General features: G+C 36.0%; 3 protein-coding genes across 3 annotated transcripts; 1 reads left to right on the forward strand and 2 right to left on the reverse strand.

The window, feature by feature from the left end:
- The first annotated feature begins 337 nt into the window (after positions 1-337).
- On the forward strand, positions 338-1,859 carry LOC112455464 (SPRY domain-containing SOCS box protein 3-like). Its single transcript, XM_025017399.1, has 5 exons — positions 338-627; positions 730-935; positions 1,037-1,274; positions 1,334-1,561; positions 1,654-1,859. Exons 1-5 carry the CDS (start codon positions 585-587, stop codon positions 1,752-1,754), a joined length of 816 nt encoding a protein of 271 aa, XP_024873167.1. The 5' UTR covers positions 338-584; the 3' UTR covers positions 1,755-1,859.
- Positions 1,860-2,108: 249 nt separating this feature from the next.
- Positions 2,109-4,278, reverse strand: LOC112455465 (N-glycosylase/DNA lyase). The gene is made up of 3 exons (XM_025017400.1): positions 3,365-4,278; positions 2,864-3,169; positions 2,109-2,795 (listed from the first exon to the last, which is right to left on the reverse strand). Exons 1-3 carry the CDS (start codon positions 3,496-3,498, stop codon positions 2,201-2,203), a joined length of 1,035 nt encoding a protein of 344 aa, XP_024873168.1. The 5' UTR covers positions 3,499-4,278; the 3' UTR covers positions 2,109-2,200.
- Positions 4,279-4,780: 502 nt separating this feature from the next.
- Positions 4,781-16,350, reverse strand: LOC112455448. Its single transcript, XM_025017357.1, has 7 exons — positions 15,745-16,350; positions 15,118-15,255; positions 10,064-11,206; positions 8,258-8,485; positions 6,047-6,376; positions 5,617-5,895; positions 4,781-5,343 (listed from the first exon to the last, which is right to left on the reverse strand). The coding sequence occupies exons 3-7, from the start codon at positions 10,087-10,089 to the stop codon at positions 5,151-5,153; spliced, it is 1,056 nt and encodes a 351-aa protein (XP_024873125.1). The 5' UTR covers positions 10,090-11,206; positions 15,118-15,255; positions 15,745-16,350; the 3' UTR covers positions 4,781-5,150.
- Between the last annotated feature and the right edge of the window lie 383 nt (positions 16,351-16,733).

Here is a 16,733-nt window from a genome sequence, read left to right on the forward strand (position 1 = left end):
TGGGAGTGTCCCGTTTGACCACGTTGCGCGTGACCACAGCCACTCGCAGCCCCCGGTGCCTAGAGTTTTTCCACTGGACTAGTCAATCAGATACTTTACTTCATTTTATTATAAATCAGTCAATTGACGACGTGATCAATTGAGTCCCACTCGATTGATTCTTACCTTTGGATCTAACCAATCACATTCAATCACTACTTGAGCATATGTAGCAGTGGGTGCATGCAATTCACTGAGCGGCTAAATAGCAATTAAGTGTGATTTGCTGGATCCAAAGGTAAGAACCAATCACAGTCTATTGCTACTTAGCTCAGTGAGCCGAGTGAGCGGTCGTGCTCAGTTGTGCTCATGTGCCTGGATGCACCCGATGTAGCACTAGTGCACCCATTTTAACTTTACGTTTGCAAATGCGTTTGTGACATATCGTGTCGTTTTTTTTTCCACGTGAGTTTATAAGCACAGATCTTACAAGTGATACAAAAAATAGATGAGCTTGTCGATACTACAATTTACGTTAGTCGATGACTTTAGAAAAAATATCTCTATGATAAATATAAATACAATAATCGAACAATTCACAAAATATGGATTTAATTACAGACGATCAGCATGCCGAAGCAGAAGACTGTAAGTTATTGTTTAAATATTTAATTGAAGTATTATACGTTTCTTTTCTGGGAAAGCAAAAGCAGATTTAAAAATAATGATTAATTACGCATTTTCTTATAGATTTATCTTCATCAAAGCATGAATGGACTTGGGATGAGAAATTCTCAACTTCGTCGATTAAATTATCGGACAATAACTTAAATGTTACATTTCATCCCGTATATAGCACTGGCACAGCTGTTGTAAGGGGTAACGCACCATTGGAAAAAGGAAGACATCATTTTTGGGAGATTTTAATGCTAACACATATCTATGGCACTGACGTGGTAAGTTTCTGTGACATCTTGCTGAATCTGTATAGACAATAGACCCTTTCAATAGGTTTAAGAAATAACTTTATCACTTCAATTTGCATTACCCTCGTTAGATGGTTGGTGTAGGAACTGCAAATGCAGAACTTCATGACGCAGGCGATGATTTTTGTGCTCTGCTTGGACGAGATCGAGAATCTTGGGGTTTTTCATATAAAGGATATTTACAGCACGATGGTAAGACGTGTAAATATGGGAGACCATTTGGTCAAAATATAGGAGAACACTTGGTAGGGATACATCTCGATGCTTGGACCGGCACGTTACAATTTTTTATCAATCGAGAACCATTGGGTAAGCAGTAAAATTCACCATATATTCTGTTTAGAGATATAATTTTGATCCCTTTGTAGGTGTGGCTTTTACAAAGTTGAACAACGTTACGCTTTATCCATTAGTGAGCTCTACGATGGCTCAATGTGTAATGAAATTAACTTGGAGTTGCTCAACACCGGTATCTTTGCAAACTACTTGTTTAGCAGTCTTGTCGCCTTCTCAGAAGGCATATCTATCGAAAAAATGTCCTGGTTTGCGTTATCTTACTCAAAATATCTTTGCTGATATATTACAAAAATCTATTGGTAATTTAAACAGATTTTGCTCTTTGTTTCTTTGTTCTAAATGTATCTATAAGTTAGCAATATAAATAATTGTAATTATTGTATATTGACAGATTGCAATAGCGAAGAAGACATTGAATTTCCGGAATATATTATTTTAGATGATTTAGATTACGCTCTTTTACTTGGAATAAAGAAGAAAAAACGTTGTTAGCAATACACAGTATTTCCACCATGACATGCATTCAGTTTTATAATAAATTGTAATGATTGTACATGTATAAATATATATATGTATATATATATATATCTACTAACGAACGAAATAAAGTATACAAAATACTCTGTATGTGACTGTAAGATAAATAATTTTTGTAAAATATTTTCAAACAATTGTCTTGCCTTTTCATTCTTCTTAACGCATAGGATAGTAAAAACAAAATTTATGATCTCTTCTCTAAAAGATAGATAACTATAATGTCATTTTATTATCAAAATCAATATATAATTATATCGTTCATAAATTTTAGCGACATATAAATTATGCAAAATAATTTGTTACTAAATAGGCAATTAATAAAATACGATTTTTCTACAGACTTGGATAAAATTGTTTTACATAATCTACTGTTTGTGAAAATAAACACGATTTCATAATGATCATACCACCTTAAGTACTTTTGCTTGTACTAAATTTTTGTTATCGCTGTTCTTGCGTTTTTGCTTCCCAGTTGATTTAGATTTATCATTAATTTTTGTGGAAAATACAATAGCTTGTGCCCATCCAGCCAACGGACCCCATAATTCTCGTAAATAATTACTTACTTCAGTATGAATTTTTGGTGTAACTGTTTTTTGCTTTTTTAAATGCTGTAAGTAATTTGCCTGTGCTATTTGGAAAATATGGGTATCAACAGGTATAGCATCTAAATGGCCTAGTGACATTAAACATATGCAATCAGCAACTTTAGGACCAATTCCTGGCAGGGTCATCAGTTGTTCTCTGGCAGCGTGGTAAGAAACGTTCTCCCTTTGTAGATTTAGGAGCCAATCCTTTCCACCCAATGCTGATAAACGCCCTGCCGCATTAACTATGTACGCAGCACGATAGCCGAATTTTTCTCTTTTTAATATGCTTTCTACATTTTGTTCTTTCAAAACTTCTATCGTTGGAAAATCGTAATAATCTTTATCCTCAATCGAACATATTTTACGACCAAATAATGAGCACAATTTTTCAACCATATTTGATATTCTAAAAGAGATAAATGTTTAGCAAGCAATTTAAATTTATTTTTACTGAATAATGTTTTAAAAGTGTACCTCGATATATTATTATTGGAGCTACAGATAAACGAGAACAAATTCTCTACGGGATCTTGCTTCAATATTCGAACAGCATTATTTTCATCTAAACACTTTTGAAAGTGTGTATCTGCTTCTGCCCATTCTTTATAATGTTTTTTTAACGATACTGACAGCCTAAAATACTCAGACAGAATATTATCATAGTCTACAGAATCCTTTAATTGTCCTTGCACAGTATATAAGAGATGGGTTTTATTTTGAGACAAAGTCCAAATGTATCCTTTGAAGATACCTCTGTATCCAGAGTCGCAAACTGTCCATCTGAAATACAGTCATTAGCATCCTATAATTTTGAAACAAAATTTAAAAAAGATAAGCTTAAATACTATCTAATTTAATATATGTATATATTCCTAAATTGTTAACAGTAATATATGTGATTTTCAGAATCATATACACGTAGTTATTCATTGCATGAATTAATTTAGAGCAGTGTTTATGTATTTCAAGTATTACCTGAAACTCTGGCCACCGTGCAACGTGAGAGCAAGGTTCAATTCCGTACATAAACAAGGTATACTGCCTTGTTTCACTCTCGTCTCATACGTGTTATGCATCCTCAGATAACCTCGCGCAGCAAGCTTAGTCATTTAAGCAACTGACATATTATTGCTAACTTCTAATGATGTCTTTCTTTAATATTTTATATATTGTACGCGTGTTTGCATTATATTGTTACAAGTTTTATATTGAAACGAGGTAAAGTCTCATCGGCACAACGAAAGAGTAAAATCCCAATCTCGTCACATGCGCACACATGTGACAGGTGAGATGGAGATGTGAGCACTTTTACGCGCATGTGCAGACTGTAAACTGGCGGGATCGACCACGTGACCTGACTATTTTAGAAGATTCGTATGTGCAAGTGCAATGATATGTGATAACAGATCTAATGCTAGACGCACAGCAGCACGTTACTTATACTTATCTTAAAGAACACGTTGGTCGTGTGACTGTGAGAAGAAGTTATCGACATAAAGCATTACAACATGATAGACCTTTACTGCTAAAAGCGATAGGTTTCTAAAGGGGATAAAAAATAAATAAAAAAACCTGACTTTATTTATTTCGCTTTCAGTTAACTTTTCTCTCTTCAAACAGAAGTTAAGAAAACTTTTAGATTATTAATGTATTAATTATAAAAATATTTAATGTTGAATATTAAGTATTAGAAAAGAATTAAATGCTAGTTAATTTGATTAAAGTGGGTAATAATCGGGTCAATATTGATCAAAGAATATGCGCGCGATTCTGGAAAGTTTGGTGACTTATTCTCTACAATTTCTAGATAAAATTTATATTACGTCAAATCGTATCAGAACATATGTATGTCGGTAATAGATAAGAAATAAAATTATTAATCTTAATAAAATCTAGATTTATCTTGTACAGCTTATAACTAATATAAATATACATATATATATTATAATTTTTCATCAAAAATTCTAGGCTATCCTAAATATTGATTATATTTTATACGCAGTTTTTATTATCTCTTCTTATTTATGTATTTTTACATGTTTGGAATGTTATGTAAAAGTTTCAGAATTAATAAACTAAAGCTTAAATTTACGATTCTATTAATTCGTTAATAGTTCGCTAATAATATTTAAAAGTTAACGAATTCTATCTACAAGTTTAATATAACTCTATACATATATAAGGACCACCGATACCTATACCGACTTTCTGTTAAGCTTTTAAGCGTGAAACAAGTGAAAAAAGAAATTAATTAATTTAACGGTTTAGTTAAATTTAAATAAACATTTATCAAATGTACGCTATTATGGAAGATTCTTATTCTTGTAAAATATATTGCAATATATTAAATACATTATAAAATATATACTTATATGATTAGAGAAACAGAAAGAGCTGCTTACTTTATTGTATTTATTCGATTTTGTTGAGAAAAACATATTTGGAAATTAATAATTAATTAAGTAAATTGAAAAGATTGTGCACTCACATACGATCTGTTCGTTTCTGCCATCATAATTCAAGATGTCTGATATAGCTATCGGCAGACTTGATATAACGATTCTCTGTATTGAAGACATTACGATGTATTGTCAATCGTATATTTGGTGATATAATTTCTGAATTTAATAATCGACTCAAGTTCTTTTCTTTGTCTTTTTCTAGACATATTATAAGTATTCGACAAAATATTATATCCCTGAGAATTGCTATTGACATCCCCGGAAGAAGAATACCTCATTATTTCTTGTGCTGTACACCCTTAATAAGGAACATTATCTCGTACGTAGGCCTGCTTTCGATATTCGTGATGCTGACATTTACCCCACCAAGAACGTTTTACGCATACCTTCTGTGGTTTCAAAATAAAGCACTTTGATTGGAGTACGTCGAAAAAGATTTTGCCTATAAAATCCGCCGACGCAGTTCCGGCCATTTTTAAACACGTGCGAAATCTGGAACATATAAAAAAAGATCTCAAAAATACGATAATTGTCTTGAACACATTAATAATAAATTTTGTGTCATTTGTTAACTAGCTATAGAGATACCAACTATTTTTATCGAATGTCGAGCATAAGATCTTTACAGCGCATGCATTAAAACACGTTAAAACGCATCATTACATTAAACAAACCCAATCAATATTTTCTGAAGATTAAATAATTACTCGAACACCCAATTATATACTCAGACCGTATTATTGAATAATTTCACTAATTACTAACCGCTCGTCGCAAGCGCAATGCATCATGCTCGAAATTCTCCAATTGAAAACGCCGTAACGCGTCTCGAACGCCGGTATGTAAAAAGGACAAGCTGTATCGTGTTTGCGACAACAGGCATCAGCCATGCCAAAGCCGCCCAAATTGGTATACTTGGTAGCACGGTCACCACGACCGCACCATTGCGTCCCTGGTATCATGAATAATTCCCTTCGACTCCGATTCCGACTCCGACTTTGCTTTCCATTACTTGCTGTCGCGTTCGTTGATTTTGCGTATTTCCTGTTACAAAGAAAGCTCACTTTTTCTCAATGCATATTTTTGTATAACCGGCATCGCCTTCGCTTACGTAGCTTAATCCGAGGGATTAAACATTAAGCGATCGAGTCAGCTCTCGAGGGATATACTGATCGCTGATCCTAGATACTCGTACCTATGTCGATGTTGGGTCATGGCTTGGCTTCGTACTCGCATCCTCATGCGATCGCATCGGTGACGAAGCTCCGATGTCGACAACAGCCAAGAGAGGTCACGGGGAATCCTCGAAATGTCCTTACCGTCCCGTTGGAACACCTCGATCGACACCTCGTCACCGTCATCGTGATAGCGATAGACACCGCGAGAGCTTGGCAAACACTCGCTGTCGTCCCACCACGCGAGCTTCTCGTCGATGCAGTCAGTCAATGTTTCACCGGCGTATATCAATTGCAGCTTTCTGTTCGACTTACGAAGCCAGACTTGTCGCAGGGTCACATCCGTGTTTCTATCAAAAGAACAAACGTTATTATAATCTAATTTTCGGTTAAATCTTACGCGTTAAAATGATAAAGAAAAATATTAAAATTTGAAAAATAGTTCATGATGTTATACATGTATTAGTCAAGTCTATCCAACTATATCCTAGCGAAATAAACTTCCTATTCATTTACCGTCTTGAAATTGATAGAAACTATACGTATAATAATTTTACCGATTTATATCAACGTTATACATATAGATATATTACATATAGATCTGCATAATTCTATGATTGCTTATTTAGCATAATGTGCCATAATACAATACAAAAGAAGAAAAAAACAAAATCGAATTTTCTCAACAAATAATTCAGGCGATAAGAGCAAATTCGAAAAGAGGGGACACGATCAACGGAACGGAAAGCAGGGCGTGCACTTTCTTCACGACGGTAAAAGAGCTTTCGTCCTGCGTTTAAGTGCAAAGTGACGCTTCGTGGTTGTGGTATTCCGTGGTATCCTCGTGAGAGCATCAGCAGATGAGTCCCATCTAGGAGAGTAAAACAGGACGGCGACCTACCGAACTACGTTTAGGTCCAGCGCAAAAGGGGCCAATCCGATCCCTACGTAGAGCAACGTAGAGGTTCCAGGACATCCGCTCGTCGCAGAACCTAATCCTTGCTTACTTAACTTGCCGCTTTTCGGCTTAAGAGCTTGCTTGGCTTTGCGGTTACTGTCAACGAATAAACATGATAAATTGTATCCCCCTTTTTTGGCTTTCAAATCTAATGGAATAACAATTATATTATTCCATTTTATCAATATTGTTTTATGTAATCAAATTGTTTCTTTTGATTTTATTAATTTTTTATGGCATAATATACTTTTGCGTTTTTTTCTTTTCGTGCATCTTTTACAAAATGCAGGTGTTTTCGTTAAACATTATTTATTAATTATCGATATCTTTTGTATGTACATAACAATAATACTATCTTTCTTCTTTTTTTCTCTATTTCTTGTTATTTAAAAAAAATTGCATATTTTAAAAAAGAATGTATTTTTGACACATTCCTGTTGCATACTTTTCAAACGATTATTATTAAATCCATACATAGTTAAACAAAGAAAATTATTGAAATATTGTGACGCAAAGTTAAACTTGATATATAAACTTTTTAACTTAGCATCGAGACTATTTATGTATAAATATTAGCAGATATATGTAAATATTAACACATACAATTTTTTTGAAAACTAATTATTAAAAATGGACTCGTCCTTTAATGTAATACGGTAGAGAAGAAGAAATAAAATGTAGAATTTATTCATTGGTTTGAACATCGATTCTTTTCCATAGGCGTTAACGCGGCATTACAATTGTATTGAAACTTATTACGGCTGACAAGGATTCACATAGACCGTTCCATTAGACTGTATCAGCGTTCTTCGGAGCGATGGATGGCATTTGAAAGACCTAACCGACGCTAAATGTATACATAACAGTCAAGCTTTCACGTATATTGGCAATAGTGAAAGGCGGCATTGTTTTCGTGCTTGCCAACCAGATTCCCGCACTTCCCGCCGCTTCAATCCTCCCGACTACATACGGACGGAACGATGGGTGGGATAGGAAAAAGAGATTTGCCTATATCCGAGAAAATGTTATTTCAGGAAAGAGGATAGTACAAGTTACTACACGCTAGCCTTTATTACTACGAAAACACTCGACACATATGTTTCGTGAAAGAAAGCGTGTACTAAGCAGAGCAACATCGGCGAGTTCAGACCTCGATATATGTTATACAATAGCGCTCATTATTTTGAATGTATCAAAGCTGCCTGACTCGGTCTAACTATTTCAACGTTTCAATTGTATTAAGATGTAAAAAGAGAAATGTGGCTATGCCCACCCCCAATTGACAGTGATCTCCTTGGCGCAAGCTCCGGGCCACCGGATGAGCCGTTCCACTCGTCCATCGGACAAGATCCTGATGACCGAAATACTGTGACTGGAAGACGTCCCGGTCAGTTCGGACGAAACATTCGATCGTGCAAAATATGTACCTTCTCGTGGTAAAGCTCCGACAGACGATTGCGTGAAAATCAACCCCAATGCCAGCAGCAGCAGCATCGGGTACCTATTCCAGAAAGCCATCAGGCTCTTGTAATTTGTAATATTTCTTAAACTAATATATAAGCGTAGATCTATCAGAACAACACCGAAATATTTTTTTACCAGAGTACAGATATACAGAAACGAAATTAAATATATAAAACTTTCCGGTACGAAAAGACTTCGTTACTTACATTCTCTATCTCAAAATAATTATAAGGATGCTGTCTGTAATCCTGCCAATATTTCAATGTTCTTCTGATACATCTTGTATAACAAGATTTTTTTATGGAATAATTAATTGTACTATTCAAAAAACATCTTGAACAAGTTACAATATAATTATAGCTTCTTATCGTTTTCCTTGCATAGAATTTGAAAATAATTTTGAAAATTGAATTTGTAAATGTTGAATTTTATTGAATATAGTAATATTCGATAAAAGATAGTAATCTGATTATTGCTTTTATATCTGTATAAATTTTTTACTTTTTTTTCAGTATTGCAGTTTCTTTCAAACTCCGAAAAAGATAAACGTGTTCAATATATGTTTCGCAAGTTCGTGTCATAATTTGAAGATCCGATAAAAAATTTATAATTTAATCTATAGTTTTTATTTCATAAATATTAATAAATTTGTAATATCACATTTCCGAGAATTATAAATTATTTCGATTATTACCCAAAAATAAAATACATATTTATACGATAATTTTAGAAATCATTCCAGCAATTATGTGTTCAAAACTTACAAGATCAAGTCATAAGACAATATTTTTACGCATTTATAGCATGCCATATAGGCCTACTACCTAATCTCGTTTAAAAGTTCTTTGGTCGGAATATACAAGGTGATCCGATAAAAACAGGATACTTGATTAATTCTACTGTGGACGCGTAAACATAAGAAAAAATTTTTAAAAAGTAACTTATATATAACAGCAAAAATAAATAAGAAGTAAAAAACAAAAATGTACATTTTCCATTAAAACAAAAAATGCACGATATTAAAAAAAAAAAAAATCCAAAAATATATAATAAAAAAATTCTTCTTTAATTACATTTGCTTTTTAAAATTATGCAAATACGTCTTCGTTATTTTTTTGCATTTTCAATTTAAGAACAATTATTCAAATGTCCTATTTGAGTCCATATAATCGATATTATCAATATATTTTCTCTTATTATTTGTAAAATAATATTTAGAATTATTTTATCAAATGTGTAATTAATAGTGTTTAAAAAAATGAGAAATATAAATGCAACATTATTTATTGGCGCAAAATGTAGATATATTTATATTAACGCGATATAACTTCTCACGCTATTCGTGAACATACTATCACGAGAAGATCACGTCATCTATTTTATCTTTCTTTTTACACTTATCTTTATTTTTAGTATCACAAGTTCAAAGCTATAATCATCATTTTTTTTATAACTAAATTTCTCAATATCTACATTTCTTAATATTTTTCTACTATTTGACTATTATTTTAGGTATAAGAAATTCGTGAAATTAAAATTAAAAATTAAAATTATTTTTAAAATAATTATCGCTTTCTTAAAAGTTACATGAAGTGGACGACAAACGTGCTCATACCTCTTTGATACACTCATCTGTACCATCCAAAATTCAAAAATGTCAAATTCTCTCGATCTTCAAGCACGAAGAGTTCAAATAATGCCATATGTGTATTTTCACATAACGCTATCGCCGATTTGAGGAGAAATTTTGGAATCTTTCAAATAATCACTTAACTTTGCACTTATGTGTTTACAATCGTGTGAAAAAAAGATAACTTAATTATATCGTGCAAATCCGAAAGAATTGACGAAAAAAAAGCGGTGCACGGTCACATGACTGCCTGTTTCACTTTAAGCATCACTAAGCGATCTCTTTATTAAGATTTATTGAATTTATTCATCGAGATTACTTATCGAGATTGTTAAGATTAGCAGGATTAGCTTATTAAAAAAAAAAATATATATATATTTTTTTTTTTATTCGTGCAACGCTTTTGGCGCTTCAACTGCACTCGGCGCCACGCGACGTGACAATCGAGTAAGTGTCAGTCCGCGAAAGCCAACCACCAACCGGCCGTACTAACAACTGGCGCGCTACGCTCGCGACTCTCCCTTAAATACCGCCGAGTACAGTTCGGGTGGTTCGGTTGTCCAGCAGTTCACCTATACCACCACGGTTCTGTCACTTACGGCCTCTCTTCTCTCTCGTCTCTTCGCTGCTCTCTCCCTCGTCCCCCGTCCTGCTCTACTACGGGTGCACTTCCAATAGTCTACCCTACTCCGAGTTTCCCTTCTGCAGCCTCTCCGCCGTTCGGACACCAACCAAACTCCACCCCGTGCCCCTTCTTCTTGTCCTACTCCTTCGCATCACCGGCATCTACCGCCAACGAGCCGCGCGCCTGCCAAATCCAATCCCACCTACTCATCCCGCGGGATCTAATCTCCGCGCGGTCTTGCTCTTTCTTTCCGTCTTACTCGCCAATTTCTCTCTTTTCCCTTCGGCGCACGGCATAGCCCAGAGCCCAGGCTGCAGGCTGCAGGCTGCAGACCCATCGTCGATTTCTTTCAGCCTTCCAACGACTGTGGTAAATGCCGGTGCTTTGGTCCCGCTGATGCATCCATCACCGCGCGTCACTGCACCTTGTGGTCATCGATATTCGACATTTCGACGTAACCGTGTAACTGCAACCGTGTGCGCAGCGAATTGCGAAAAAGCGCCCTGTAACATAATATGCTGATATCGGTCACGACCTTCCGCACACTTATCGCGAAGCACGCGTGTAATCGGAATATACAGGGTGACTTTAAAATAAGTCGCTAATTTTCCAGCCGTACGCTTTGACCCCTTTGGACCCTTTAAATTTTCCCTTTATCACAAGTGCAATGTCAAGAGTTCTTTATTTACAAGCAATTTTAAAAATACTAAAAATTTTTACCAACCAACTTCCGACAAGAATAGCAAATGACGAAGCTACCGATCTAAGTTTAAATAAACTTTTATAAAAATTTAATCACGAACGTATATTTAATGGCGGCGAAGAAGCTAATGTCCGATCTAATTTCTGCCAAGGAAAACTCGATATCAGGTTGATTAGATTCTTGATAAAATTATATACAATTTGAAATTCTACACTGATATAAAATAGACAGCGACCGATGTGAGATATACATATAATGTATAGTGACGAGTTCTATTTAACAAGTTACTTTTTACCTACCTACGTTCTTCACTCTTTCATTATTATCCTATATAAAACGAGCCGCGCGGTGTTACGCGTTAGCACGGCGAATCGTTCGACAATAATAAATTATGCAAAACCGTGTGATAATCGCAGTTGTTGTCATGACTGCGGTGAAATCATCGGTGAAACATCGTCTCATCATAATTGGCATGTGGCCAAAGGTCATTTTTCGCGTAAAACGTGCGATAAACTTTCGTTCCTGCGTGTCGCGCGTATTATTTTTTGCGTAAAAACCTTAGTACGTATGTACATCTACGTGGAATCTTGTTTTACCTTTTGTTATAGATAACTTCTTAGAATATACATTGTTTCACAATTAAGTGTAGTTATGTAGATGAGAATTGACTACCAATTTTTAAATGTTGCAAAATGTTGCTGACAATGTACAATGCTCAATAATTTTTATGAAATACTTTTATGTGAAAATATATAAAATAATGTAATTAATCAAATAATAATAATATTCCGGATGTGCAAGAGATAGTTATATGTATGCTACTTAAAAGTTAAAAGTGAAGAAGACGACGTAATAGTTGCAAAATAAAGAAAAATAATTTTCAGTAGCGTTTAAAACGGAGCATCTTTGGAAAGGGGTGGTGCAACGTAATACCGACAAGTGTAAGATGTCCTGGCCGAGAAGATTCGTACTTTTGTGAATCCGTTCAACGATTTTACGCGCGTGAAATCGCGACGGTCAAAATCATTTGGCGGAACGGATAAGTGGCGGAGAAAAGGTGGCGGCGGCGGCGGTTTCTATCCATTGTAGCCCTTGTAGTTATGACTCTGGCACCGTTGGAGGACGAGAAAGTGCGGGCGGTCTATAGACTCTATAGCGGCGTGAGAAAGAGTACACTAGGCGCCATGTACATACTTCCGCGTCCAAAGTTAGACATTCTTGGATCGAATGCATCACATCCAGATCGTTCGTTACAATTTAAAGCTGTGTCTACAAATTTAAAACAATTACGTTTAATATAAAAAGTTGAACGTAGCGTTAAAAGATTATATATTAAGTCAGTTAAACGTAGAATAAAAATAAACTGTAGATATTTTAATCACCGATTAATAATGCACGATCTACGATCTAAATACGAGTGTTCGATCCGAGAGTGTCTAGTCTGAGGTGTAAGAGTATACATGTTGCCTAGTGTACAACTCGAAAGGAGGTATAACAGAAGAAAAGGACTACGGCGAGGCAAAAGGCGAGAAGGCGAAGCGAAGGGCGAGATGAGGGTCCGTGAGTGAGGAGGTAATTCCTGCCGTCCGCGATTGTTCGGCTTTCGAGGGTTCGCGAACGAGTCACCGCCTTTATATGCATGATCCTGAGAGTGGTAAAGCAAGCTGGACCAAACTTATTCCCGTTGTCCTAGTCTCAAACGCCGAAGGCCCTCCCTCGACCTTCTGTCGGACAGCATCGAAAGCGTTTGAACGCTTCCTTGCTAATCACCGTTACGAATCTGCCAGTGAGCTAGGTAATACCAATCCGCGATTGAAAGGAAATGCAATCGGTCTGGAGCATCCAATATATATCACTTTTATATCATCGTTTTGACGACGTACGACAGACGACGGATTTAGCAAGATATTTTATTGAGAAACTTTTAAACTTTAGATATCTCCTCCTAAATTCGAGATATATTGATATACCTAATCTTGACTGCGACAATTTCGATAATTGTACGTAAAACACGTATGATATGACACACGCGATACGCTTTACTTCAATTTTAATAAAAAACTAAATATGAGTCATTTCGACTTTTCAAATTGCAATGATTAAATTTGTTAACTAATTATATTTAAAATTCCTAAACTTTTGAATTTTTTTCAGTGATGGCTGTAAGTTAATTTAATAATGCACATTGACGGGAGCTTGAATCGACCTACGCTGTACTTCGTAGAGGAATCTCGTCGGCGAGTAGTAGAGTTGACCCCCTTTTCGGGCTGCTTTCGTCGCGACACTTAAGGCAGCATTCAGGCAGCCGTCATTTTTCGCGACAATTACCGTGCAATAATTACATAATTCTCGCCACACTCGGCACTTGGCGCTAGGAGGGATCGTCGAAGGTAGTTAAAACCACAAGTGGTCGAGGCGTTAGAGAAAGAGAGGGGAGGGAGAAGAGGGACGTGGTTCCTGGTTTGCGTTGAACGATGTGCTGTAAGCGATAGACGCGGTTAACCCTACGGAAGCCGCGATATAATTGCTATAAAATGACGGACAATGATTTCTTTAATTATTACTTAAAAGCAGAAAAAAAATTTTATTTTTATTTTTATTTTATTTTCCAGAGGCGAGTATATGACGATTAAGAAGAATTTCGTGACCGCGAAACAAAACGCACCGAGAACTCGAAAGTCTGCAGAATCTATCAAGACGGCAAATGAGGGATGTAAGAATAGGCGTGAAGATTTTCGAAGAAACGCCGAGACACACCGAATGAATGAAGGAAAGAAGAGAGAAAATTCAGTCTTGCTCCAGCAATTTATCCGCACATCTCTCTCCCTTCCGTCCTTTCATTTTAGTTCGCGATGAGACAATGGGACAACAGTTGCAAGACGCGATAGCGCCGGATTAATTCTCGATCGATTTCGAAGCTACTCCATCCACTCGTATTGTCCACAATCGACCCTGAGAGTCGTCAGCTTCACTACGTAGATGTGTACGTTGTACGCGTGAGTTAGTATAAACTAGCAAGTGTGCGCGTTGGTATGCAAGCGCGCGCGCGCGCGAGCGAAGAAGCCGGGATCACCGCCACCACCGGAGACTGAAGATCGAATTATTATTATTATCATAACCATCTGCATGCCCGTCACTTCCGAAAGCTTAAAAGTTGGTTCGTTCGCCAGATCAAAGGAAGACCAATGTCGCATTCTCTCTCGAGAATAGAAAAAGCGTCTCCAATGGTGAGTCCCTTAGGCGAGTAAATTTTCAAACAAACAGTACGGTACGTGTATGTCGCTAGATTACTCTTGGGAGTAACATAATCGTAATGCGATTTCAATCGTGCTTATAACGCGGCTCTCGTGCAGGCCCTTAATGTGTATTGATATAACAGAAGACATATTTAGCGAAATATATGATTAATTCTTTCCGTTTCTCTTTCTTGCGATTAATTTCCTTTCGCACCTATCAAGATATACATGTATATATGTTGGAATGTATTAAGTGATAAGATGGTTGAAGCATATTTTCACAAAATTAAATTCGACAATAATATTAAATTATAAATAAATATTTAAATAAATTATAAACAAATATTTATATAAAATACACATAATATTGTATTTTATCAAATATAACATTTCTGATATTGAAACGTTAATGAAAGTTTAAATGTTGAGATATAAAATCTTCGTAAAGTTCGTAGCTAAGGATAAGAAAACTCACGATAATGTTAGGACACCCTGTGTGTAGACCTTGTTCACGATTGGAGCTCATTTTCCACAGAACATCGATGACCCTCATTAAGCAATCATCTTTTAATTAAGCCAGGAAAAGAATGCCGGCCAGGTTTCCTCTATCACTCTAGAAACAATTATCATATTTCACGGATAAATAGATTAATGTGTTACAAAAGAATTTATATTTTATGTTTACAACTATCTATCGCTCTCATGTAATAAATAACAAAAATATATATTTGTATCATTTAAGATTACTATATTCTTCTATAATCATTCAGGAGTTCTTTACTTTAGATATAAAATATACTCGTACATAGCATCTAATTGCGTTTTCCACCCTCCGGAGCAACTTAATCTTTATTTAATTTCAATATTATCTGAAATATCGTAAATGTTTCCTTTATCTTTTACTTTATATATGAAATTTGAATAACAAAGTGCCGTGACGTTCAACAAGAGTATCGCAGCTGAAATTGATTGTAATTTATGTTCTGAGCAACTTGGATAAAATCCGAACGTGAAAATCATTGGATCATTGAATCGCGATATAGGAGAGATAGCGACGTCATCGATGGTCCCTTGGTAGCGGGAAGACATAATTGATACGTACAAATCACCCCCTGCTGCTGACGCGAGGAGGACGAAGCCAGGGATGAGTATGGGTGTACCGAGAAGGGACGATCGACGAACGGTTGTTTGACGGCACCTCTCCCCCTCTCTCCCTCTCCTACACCGACGCACTACGTGAAGCTGGTATCGCATTCACGGTCCACTGCCTCAGGATTCGGGTCCTCCACCCCGCTTCTCCGCGCTGGCTCTTCCTTGTAAAAAGAGAGAATACAGAGGATACACCACCCCTCGTCGGCGATCCGTAACCCCCGATCCCCCGATCGTCAGAATCGAAGCTATCACACAACGAAACGTACTTAGCGAACCGCTACATAAATAACGCATCTGCCGTCGCACTTTGCTGCTATATACATGCTTTAAGCGGCTATGCATTTTTCGCTCCGTCGGAAATAACTACTGTTCACACAAATGCATTGTAAAATCTGCTAAATTCTCCATCTCGTAGTGCTGTTGTAGCGGAAACGTTGTAGAAACAATTGGAATAATTATATTAACTGAAGCTTAGAGAAGATTGCTATAGAGTAAATTAGAATAAGAAAAACTCTCGATAAGAAACGGCGCGAGAAAACGTCCTGACCAAGATAAACAGTTATCTGATTATCAAACCAATTTCCAAATGTTAAAACAGATAAATTAAAAATTTCAAAATTCATAAACTACGTTATACGTGTTATTATTTGGTACATTGTCTTTAAACAAGATGTGAGCGCCGTATATATCTTTCATACATCAACTAGAGATAGTTTAACGTACGATACACAAACGTCATGCAAAGGTGGAAGTTGGGATGTGGAAGAATAAACGTAAACTAAAAGATTCTCATTCTAACGGTATATATTGGCTTTTTGCCAAGCTATGATGCCGGACCATTAACGAGCGGGCTTGCTTATCAGTTGCTGAGTTCGCGTTACCAGTGCCGGCGATGACCAGCCGTCCGATGAAACTGTTTCTGTCCTCGTATCACCTAGA

This window comes from Temnothorax curvispinosus, unplaced genomic scaffold, assembly GCF_003070985.1.
Source record: "Temnothorax curvispinosus isolate PA1 unplaced genomic scaffold, ASM307098v1 QBEX01006096.1, whole genome shotgun sequence".
Lineage (NCBI taxonomy): Eukaryota > Metazoa > Arthropoda > Insecta > Hymenoptera > Formicidae > Temnothorax > Temnothorax curvispinosus.